At 50.2% G+C, this 10751-nt stretch overlaps 1 protein-coding gene across 1 annotated transcript; it reads left to right on the top strand.

The window, feature by feature from the left end:
• On the top strand, positions 1 to 582 carry LOC109734434 (uncharacterized). The gene has a single exon (XM_020293640.1). The coding sequence runs from the start codon at positions 1 to 3 to the stop codon at positions 580 to 582; it is 582 nt and encodes a 193-aa protein (XP_020149229.1).
• Positions 583 to 10751: the final 10169 nt, after the last annotated feature.

The raw sequence follows: 10751 nt of genomic DNA, 5'->3' as shown, positions 1-10751 counted from the left end.
ATGGCGCCGAAGAAGCCGCCGAAGGGCAAGTCGGCCTTCTTCGGCGTGAGGCAGAAGCCCTCCGGTAACTTCGGAGTGGAGTTCTCCGACGCCGGGAGGCGTTGGTGGATCGGCACGTACCCCTCCGCCCACGAGGCCGCGCCTGCCTACGACGTGGCGGTGTGGCATGCCGAGAGGCCCCGGGAGCACCTCAACTTCCCAGAAATCGAGAGTCGGGCGGAAGCGGAGATGCTTGTGCCGCAGGGCATCAAGATGAAGGAGATCCCGACGAAGAAGAAGACGACGAAGAAGCCGTCGGTTGTCGTCAGTGCCGGTGAGACCGACGAGGAGGCGATGGTGAGGTTTGCTTGGGAGCATCCCGAGTACGTCCAGGCCAAGCTGGAGTACTACTGGAAGCGTGAGGCGGACCAGAAGAAGAAGGGGGCGAAGAAGGAGGACGAGGCCGGTCCCTCGACGGTGATCCCCATCGAGTCCTCTTCCGAGGAGGACTGGGTAGACTTCTCGAAGGAGGAGGAGGAGGGGTGCGACGACCCGGACAAGGAGGAGTTCTGGGCGCAGTTCCGCAGCTCCGACGATGAGTAGTAGTTTATCTAGTAGTTTGAATAAGTAGTAGTTGAAGTTTATGTATGAAACTATGTTGAATTTGATGTTTGAACTATGTTGAATGGACTAGTAGTTTGTCGTTTTAAGAAATTTACATCTTCATTTTGGACCATCTATTGGAGTTGCTCTTTTGGACCATCAATTTGGACATCTGTTGGAGTTGAGCTTTTTTCGGAGCTCCAAAACGCACTTTTTGGTGGTCCAAATTTTACATCTCCGATTTTGGACCGCCAATTTTTGGACCATCTATTGGAGATGCTCTTATGACTGTGCTTGTCGACACGGGGTAGAAACCCTAGCGCCGCCACCGTTTCTCCACTTCCCCCTCTAGTCTCGTCGCCGCCGGAGGGCGCCCGCCGGCAAACCCGGTCCGACCCCAAGGAAGGCAGCGGTGGGGCACTTTCTCCTGCTGGTGAGGTGCGTCGTGTTGGGTTGCTACTTCGGTCGTCGAGGAGACCTCGAGCTCGGCGGTCTGCGCGCCCCGGATCTGCCCGATGCGTGCCCATGGGGGCGAGATGGAGCTGACGGTCGGGCACCTGTCCAGCAGCTGGTGTGTGCGCGCCCTCACTGTGACGTGGAGGTGCTAGGCGTGGACAATGCAGCGTGGAGGCCTGGGCTGACACGGACGTGAGGGTCGCTGTCAGAGGGTGATGCTGGGGGGCGTGGGCTCGCCCCGGCGGGCAGCCTCTGGTCTGGAGCGGCCGGATCTGGAGGGCCCTTGCTAGCCGGATCCGGCGCTATGGCGGCCGGAGGCCTGGAGGCGGTACGGTCGGCGACTGTCTAAAGCCAGGTTGTGTGGTGGCTCACTAACGGGATGGTGGTCCACGGTGGCGTGGTCTCGTTAGGGCCTTTGGGATGCTCCGGGATTGCGCGCCGGTGGTGCTTCGGCTAGTTCTTGTGTGGTGCATCAAGGGCGTCTGGTGCTCCGTTTTGGTGGTGGTGTGTTGGAGACGTTGTCCCCGGCATAGGTGCTCGACTTCTTGACGAAAGTCATGCTCGACTTCGGTCTAGGCTGGTGGCGAATGATGCCTTCGAGGTAGGGGTGGAAACGGATCGGATGCGGATCGGATAGTGCTCTTGCCACTTCCATTTTCATATTTTCAAAACGAATACGAATCTGAATATGGATGTTATCGGATACGGATGCGGCTCGGATATTATTCGAATACGGATAAGTATCGGATATTTTCTTGATTCGGAACGGATACGAATAATATCAACATATTGCTGAAGTAAATTATTCGATAGCTATGTGACCTGAAATAATCAACTTGTGACATAAAATAAGTCAATGATAAATAGGTTTATGAATAAATACTATTGTAATGCATAATAATTTACAAGTTTTCGAATACGAATATCTGATATTTCGGATTATCTGCTACCACTTTCCACCCCTACTTCGGGGTGTGATTTTTCCTTGTTAGATGCGCCATCGAGGAGATGCGACACCTCTCCCTACTTCAAGTTCTTGTCTCCGGGTGAAAACCGTGTGTAATGGTGCACCTTTGGTGTCATTACTTTGTTGGAAGCATTGCCTTGGAGTCAAGTCTGATGTCGGGAGCACTTGGTTAGTGGTGGTGCGGTGGATCTGAAGAGGGCAGCGTTTTGGTGAGCTTGGAGCCGTTGGTGGTGCATCCGTCTGGAGCCGGTCGTTTGGTCGACGCGAGTGTAGCAGGAGCACCCCTCGGCGGCATGTCCGTCAGGGGCCGATGTGTTGGGGATCGTAGCAGAAATTTAAAATTTTCTACGCATCACCAAGATCCATCTATGGAGTTTACTAGCAACGAAGGGAAAGGAGTGCATCTACATACCCTTGTAGATCGCGAGCGGAAGCGTTCAAGTGAACGAGGTTGATGGAGTCGTACTCGTCGTGATCCAAATCACCGATGATCAAGCGCCGAACGGACGGTACCTCCGCGTTCAACACACGTACGGAGCAGCGATGTCTCCTCCTTCTTGATCCAGCAAGGGGGAAGGAGAGGTTGATGGACATCCAGCAGCACGACGGCGTGGTGGTAGAAGTAGCGGGGATCCCGGCAGGGCTTCGCCAAGCGCAAGCGGGAGGGAGAGGTGTCACGGGAGGGAGAGGGAGGCGCCAGGGGCTAGGGTACTGCTGCCCTCCCTCACCCCCACTATATATAGGCCCCCTGGGGGGGCGCCGGCCCTGGGATCCCATCTACATGGGGCGCGGCGGCCAAGGGGGGAAACTTGCCCCCCAAGCCAGGTGGGGCGCCCCCCACCCCAGGGTTTCCAACCCTAGGCGCAGGGGGAGGCCCATGGGGTGCGCACCAGCCCACCAGGGGCTGGTTCCCCTCCCACTTCAGCCCATGGGGCCCTCCGGGATAGGTGGCCCCACCCGGTGGACCCCCGGGACCCTTCCGGTGGTCCTGGTACAATACCGATAACCCCCGAAACTTTCCCGGTGGCCGAAACTGGACTTCCTATATATAATTCTTCACCTCCGGACCATTCCGGAACTCCTCGTGACGTCCGGGATCTCATCCGGGACTCCGAACAACTTTCGGGTTTCCGCATACTAATATCTCTACAACCCTAGCGTCACCGAACCTTAAGTGTGTAGACCCTACGGGTTCGGGAGACATGCAGACATGACCGAGACGACTCTCCGGTCAATAACCAACAGCGGGATCTGGATACCCATGTTGGCTCCCACATGTTCCACGATGATCTCATCGGATGAACCACGATGTCGAGGATTCAATCAATCCCGTATACAATTCCCTTTGTCAATCGGTATGTTACTTGCCCGAGATTCGATCGTCGGTATCCCAATACCTTGTTCAATCTCGTTACCGGCAAGTCTCTTTACTCGTACCGTAATGCATGATCCCGTGGCTAACTCCTTAGTCACATTGAGCTCATTATGATGATGCATTACCGAGTGGGCCCAGAGATACCTCTCCGTCACACGGAGTGACAAATCCCAGTCTCGATCCGTGCCAACCCAACAGACACTTTCAGAGATACCTGTAGTGTACCTTTATAGTCACCCAGTTACGTTGTGACGTTTGGTACACCCAAAGCACTCCTACGGCATCCGGGAGTTACACGATCTCATGGTCTAAGGAAAAGATACTTGACATTGCAAAAGCTCTAGCAAACGAACTACACGATCTTTGCGCTATGCTTAGGATTGGGTCTTGTCCATCACATCATTCTCCTAATGATGTGATCCCGTTATCAATGACATCCAATGTCCATAGTCAGGAAACCATGACCATCTGTTGATCAACGAGCTAGTCAACTAGAGGCTTACTAGGGACACGTTGTGGTCTATTTATTCACACATGTATTACGATTTCCGGATAACACAATTATAGCATGAACAATAGACAATGATCATGAACAAGGAAATATAATAATAACCATTTTATTATTGCCTCTAGGGCATATTTCCAACAGTCTCCCACTTGCACTAGAGTCAATAATCTAGTTACATTGTGATGAATCGAACACCCATAGAGTTCTGGTGTTGATCATGTTTTGCTCTAGGGAGAGGTTTAGTCAACGGATCTGCTACATTCAGGTCCGTATGTACTTTACAAATATCTATGTCTCCATTTTGAACACTTTCACGAATGGAGTTGAAGCGACGCTTGATATGCCTGGTCTTCCTGTGAAACCTGGGCTCCTTGGCAAGGGCAATAGCTCCAGTGTTGTCATAGAAGAGAGTCATCGGGCCCGACGCATTGGGAATCACCCCTAGGTCGGTAATGAACTCCTTCATCCAGATTGCTTCTTGCGCTGCCTCTGAGGCCGCCATGTACTCCGCTTCACATGTAGATCCCGCCACCACGCTTTGCTTGCAACTGCCCCAGCTGACCGCCCCACCATTCAAAATATACACGTATCCGGTTTGTGACTTAGAGTCATCCAGATCTGTGTCGAAGCTAGCATCGACGTAACCCTTTACGACGAGCTCTTCGTCACCTCCATAAACGAGAAACATATCCTTAGTCCTTTTCAGGTACTTCAGGATGTTCTTGACCGCTGTCCAGTGTTCCATGCCGGGATTACTTTGGTACCTTCCTACCAAACTTACGGCAAGGTTTACATCAGGTCTGGTACACAGCATGGCATACATAATAGACCCTATGGACGAGGCATAGGGGATGACACTCATCTTTGCTCTATCTTCTGCCGTGGTCGGGCATTGAGCCGTGCTCAATTGCACACCTTGCAATACAGGCAAGAACCCCTTCTTGGACTGATCCATATTGAACTTCAATATCTTGTCAAGGTACGTACTCTGTGAAAGACCAATGAGGCGTCTTGATCTATCTCTATAGATCTTGATGCCTTATATATAAGCAGCTTCTCCAAGGTCCTTCATTGAAAAACACTTATTCAAATAGGCCTTTATACTTTCCAAGATTCTATATCATTTCCCATCAATAGTATGTCATCCACATATAATATGAGAAATGCTACAGAGCTCCCACTCACTTTCTTGTAAACACAGGCTTCTCCATAAGTCTGTGTAAACCCAAACGCTTTCATCATCTCATCAAAGCGAATGTTCCAACTCCGAGATGCTTGCACCAGCCCATAGATTGAGCGCTGTAGCTTGCATACTTTGTCAGCATTCTTAGGATCGACAAAACCTTCCGGCTGCATCATATACAATTCTTCCTTAAGGAAACCGTTAAGGAATGCCGTTTTGACGTCCATTTGCCATATCTCATAATCATAGAATGCGGCAATTGCTAACATGATTCGGACGGACTTCAGCTTCGCTACGGGTGAGAAAGTCTCATCGTAGTCAACCCCTTGAACTTGTCGATAACCCTTAGTGACAAGTCCAGCCTTATAGATGGTCACATTACCATCTGCGTCTGTCTTCTTCTTAAAGATCCATTTATTTTCTATGGCTCGCCGATCATCGGGCAAGTCAGTCAAAGTCCATACTTCGTTTTCATACATGGATCCTATCTCGGATTTCATGGCTTCTAGCCATTTGTCGGAATCTGGGCCCGCCATTGCTTCTTCATAGTTCGAAGGTTCACCGTTGTCTAACAACATGATTTCCAGGACAGGGTTGCCGTACCACTCTGGTGCGGAACGTGTCCTTGTGGACCTACGAAGTTCAGCAGTAACTTGATCCGAAGCTTCAAGATCATCATCATTAACTTCCTCCCCAGTCGGTGTAGGCACCACAGGAACATCTTCCCGCGCTGCGCTACTTTCCGGTTCGGAAGGGGTGACTATCACCTCATCAAGTTCCACTTTCCTCCCACTTATTTCTTTCGAGAGAAACTCTTTCTCCAGAAAGGACCCGTTCTTGGCAACAAAGATCTTGCCTTCGGATCTGAGGTAGAAGGTATACCCAATGGTTTCCTTGGGGTATCCTATGAAGACGCATTTCTCCGACTTGGGTTCGAGCTTTTCAGGTTGAAGTTTCTTGACATAAGCATCGTATCCCCAAACTTTTAGAAACGACAGCTTAGGTTTCTTCCCAAACCATAATTCATACGGTGTCGTCTCAACGGATTTCGACGGAGCCCTATTTAAAGTGAATGCGGCAGTCTCTAAAGCATAGCCCCAAAATGAGAGCGGTAGATCGGTAAGAGACATCATAGATCGCATCATATCCAATAGAGTGCGATTACGATGTTCAGACACACCATTTCGCTGAGGTGTTCCAGGCGGCGTAAGTTGTGAAACGATTCCACATTTCCTTAAGTGTGTGCCAAATTCGTGACTCAAATATTCTCCTCCACGATCTGATCGTAAGAACTTTATTTTCCTGTCACGTTGATTCTCAACCTCACTCTGAAATTCCTTGAACTTTTCAAAGGTCTCAGACTTGTGTTTCATTAGGTAGACATACCCATATCTACTCAAGTCATCAGTGAGAGTGAGAACATAACGATAGCCACCGCGAGCCTCAACACTCATTGGACCACACACATCGGTATGTATGATTTCCAATAAGTTGGTTGCTCGCTCCATTGTTCCGGAGAACGGAGTCTTGGTCATCTTACCCATGAGGCATGGTTCGCATGTGTCAAATGATTCATAATCGAGAGACTCTAAAAGTCCATCAGCATGGAGCTTCTTCATGCGCTTGACACCAATGTGACCAAGGCGGCAATGCCACAAGTATGTGGGACTATCGTTATCAACTTTACATCTTTTGGTATTCACACTATGAATATGTGTAACATCACGTTCGAGATTCATTAAGAATAAACCATTGACCAGCGGGGCATGACCATAAAACATATCTCTCATATGAATAGAACAACCATTATTCTCGGATTTAAATGAGTAGCCATCTCGCATTAAATGAGATCCAGATACAATGTTCATGCTCAAAGCTGGCACTAAATAACAATTATTGAGGTTTAAAACTAATCCCGTAGGTAAATGTAGAGGTAGCGTGCCGGCGGCGATCACATCGACCTTGGAACCATTCCCGACGCACATCGTCACCTCGTCCTTCGCCAGTCTCCGCTTATTCCGCAACTCCTGTTTTGAGTTACAAATATGAGCAACCGCACCGGTATCAAATACCCAGGAGCTACTACGAGTACTGGTAAGGTACACATCAATTACATGTATATCACATATACCTTTAGTGTTGCCGGCCTTCTTGTCCGCTAAGTATTTGGGGCAGTTCCGCTTCCAGTGACCACTTCCCTTGCAATAAAAGCACTCAGTCTCAGGCTTGGGTCCATTCCTTGGCTTCTTCCCGGCAACTGGCTTACCGGGCGCGGCAAATCCCTTGCCGTCCTTCTTGAAGTTCTTCTTACCCTTGCCTTTCTTGAACTTAGTGGTTTTATTCACCATCAACACTTGATGTTCCTTTTTGATCTCCACCTCCGCTGATTTCAGCATTGAATATACCTCAGGAATGGTCTTTTCCATCCCCTGCATATTGAAGTTCATCACAAAGCTCTTGTAGCTCGGTGGAAGCGACTGAAGGATTCTGTCAATGACCGCGTCATCCGGGAGATTAACTCCCAGCTGAGACAAGCGGTTGTGTAACCCAGACATTTTGAGTATGTGCTCACTGACAGAACTGTTTTCCTCCATTTTACAACTGAAGAACTTGTCAGAGACTTCATATCTCTCGACCCGAGCATGAGCTTGGAAAACCATTTTCAGCTCTTCGAACAACTCATATGCTCCGTGTTTCTCAAAACGCTTTTGGAGCCCCGGTTCTAAGCTGTAAAGCATGCCGCACTGAACGAGGGAGTAATCATCAGCACGTGACTGCCAAGCGTTCATAACGTCTTGGTTCTCTGGGATGGGTGCTTCACCTAGCGGTGCTTCTAGGACATAATCTTTCTTGGCAGCTATGAGGATGATCCTCAGGTTCCGGACCCAGTCCGTATAGTTGCTGCCATCATCTTTCAGCTTGGTTTTCTCTAGGAACGCGTTGAAGTTGAGGGCAACATGGGCCATTTGATCTACAAGACATATTGTAAAGATTTTAGACTAAGTTCATGATAATTAAGTTCATCTAATCAAATTATTCAATGAACTCCCACTCAGATACACATCCCTCCAGTCATCTAAGTGAAACATGATCCGACTCAACTAGGCCGTGTCCGATCATCACGTGAGACGGACTAGTTAACATCGGTGAACATCTTCATGTTGATCGTATCTTCTATACGACTCATGCTCGACCTTTCGGTCTTCCGTGTTCCGAGGCCATGTCTGTACATGCTAGGCTCGTCAAGTCAACCTAAGTGTATTGCGTGTGTTCCGAGGCCATGTCTGTACATGCTAGGCTCGTCAACACCCGTTGTATGCGAACGTTAGAATCTATCACACCCGATCATCACGTGGTGCTTCGAAACAACGAACCTTCGCAACGGTGCACAGTTAGGGGGAACACTTTCTTGAAATTATTATAAGGGATCATCTTACTTACTACCGTCGTTCTAAGCAAATAAGATGCAAAACATGATAAACATCACATGCAATCAAATAGTGACATGATATGGCCAATATCATTTTGCTCCTTTGATCTCCATCTTCGGGGCGCCATGATCATCTTCGTCACCGGCATGACACCATGATCTCCATCATCATGATCTCCATCATCGTGTCTTCATGAAGTTGTCACGCCAACGATTACTTCTACTTCTATGGCTAACATGTTTAGCAATAAAGTAAAGTAATTTACATGGCGTTATTCAATGACACGCAGGTCATACAAAAAATAAAGACAACTCCTATGGCTCCTGCCGGTTGTCATACTCATCGACATGCAAGTCGTGATTCCTATTACAAGAACATGATCAATCTCATACATCACATATATCTCATTCATCACATCCTTTTGGCCATATCACATCACAAGGCACATGCTGCAAAAACAAGTTAGACGTCCTCTAATTGTTGTTGCAAGTTTTTACGTGGCTTCTATAGGTTTCTAGCAAGAACGTTTCTTACCTACGTAAAACCACAACATGATATGCCAATTTCTATTTACCCTTCATAAGGACCCTTTTCATCGAATCCGTTCCGACTAAAGTGGGAGAGACAGACACCCGCTAGCCACCTTATGCAACTAGTGCATGTCAGTCGGTGGAACCTGTCTCACGTAAGCGTACGTGTAAGGTCGGTCCGGGCCGCTTCATCCCACAATGCCGCTGAAACAAGATAAGACTAGTAGTTGCAAGAAAAATTGACAACATCTACGCCCACAACTGCTTTGTGTTCTACTCGTGCATAGAAACTACGCATAGGCCTGGCTCATGATGCCACTGTTGGGGATCATAGCAGAAATTTAAAATTTTCTACGCATCACCAAGATCCATCCATGGAGTTTACTAGCAACGAAGGGAAAGGAGTGCATCTCCATACCCTTGTAGATCGCGAGCGGAAGCGTTCAAGTGAACGGGGTTGATGGAGTCGTACTCGTCGTGATCCAAATCACCGATGACCGAGCGCCGAACGGACGGCACCTCCGCGTTCAACACACGTACGGAGCAGCGACGTATCCTCCTTCTTGATCCAGCGAGGGGGAAGGAGAGGTTGATGGAGATCCAGCAGCACGACGGCGTGGTGGTGGAAGTAGCGGGGATCCCGGCAGGGCTTCGCCAAGCGAAAGCGGGAGGGAGAGGTGTCACGGGAGGGAGAGGGAGGCGCCAGGGGCTAGGGTACTGCTGCCCTCCCTCACCCCCACTATATATAGGCCCCCTGGGGGGGGGCGCCGGCCCTGGGATCCCATCTACATGGGGGGCGGCGGCCAAGGGGGGAAACTTGCCCCCCAAGCCAGGTGGGGCGCGCCCACCCCAGGGTTTCCAACCCTAGGCGCAGGGGGAGGCCCATGGGGGGCGCGCCTGCCCACCAGGGGCTGGTTCCCCTCCCACTTCAGCCCATGGGGCCCTCCGGGATAGGTGGCCCCACCCGGTGGACCCCCGGGACCCTTCCGGTGGTCCCGGTACAATACTGATAACCCCCGAAACTTTCCCGGTGGCCGAAACTGGACTTCCTATATATAATTCTTCACCTCCGGACCATTCCGGAACTCCTCGTGACGTCCGGGATCTCATCCGGGACTCCAAACAACTTTCGGGTTTCCGCATACTAATATCTCTACAACCCTAGCGTCACCGAACCTTAAGTGTGTAGACCCTACGGGTTCGGGAGACATGCAGACATGACTGAGACGACGCTCACTAGTAGAAAACAGGGCTTTCATTCGGGCATGGCAAGCCCATTAGTCCCGGTTCAGTCACGAACCGGGACCCATGGGGGCATTCGTCCCGGTTCGTGAGCCCAGGGGGCCGGCCGGGGCCTCGTGGGCATTGGTCCCGGTTCGTATGGAACCATTTGTCCCGGTTCGAGGCACGAACCGGGACTAATGGGCCTCGCTCCTGGCCCACAAACATTGGTCCCGGTTCTTGGCTTGAACCGGGACAGAAGGCCCGGATTTAGTACCGGTTCTAGCCACGAACCGGGACAAATGAGCTGCCTATATATACCCCATCGCCGCAGCAGAGCACTCCACAGTGCTCAATTTTTTCTGGCCGTCGAGGGGAGGACATTTGGGTGCTCTAGCTCACCTCCTATGCACATGAGGTGTTCGATGAAATGTCTGAGCCACACTAGTTAATCTTTCTCCTCTCGAAACTCGACCTCCGAGCTCCATTTTCCCCGAG

This window comes from Aegilops tauschii, chromosome 6 (assembly GCF_002575655.3).
Source record: "Aegilops tauschii subsp. strangulata cultivar AL8/78 chromosome 6, Aet v6.0, whole genome shotgun sequence".
NCBI lineage: Eukaryota > Viridiplantae > Streptophyta > Magnoliopsida > Poales > Poaceae > Aegilops > Aegilops tauschii.
The sequence above is the reverse complement of the archived record's forward strand: the minus strand, read 5'-3'. Positions and strand labels throughout refer to the sequence as shown.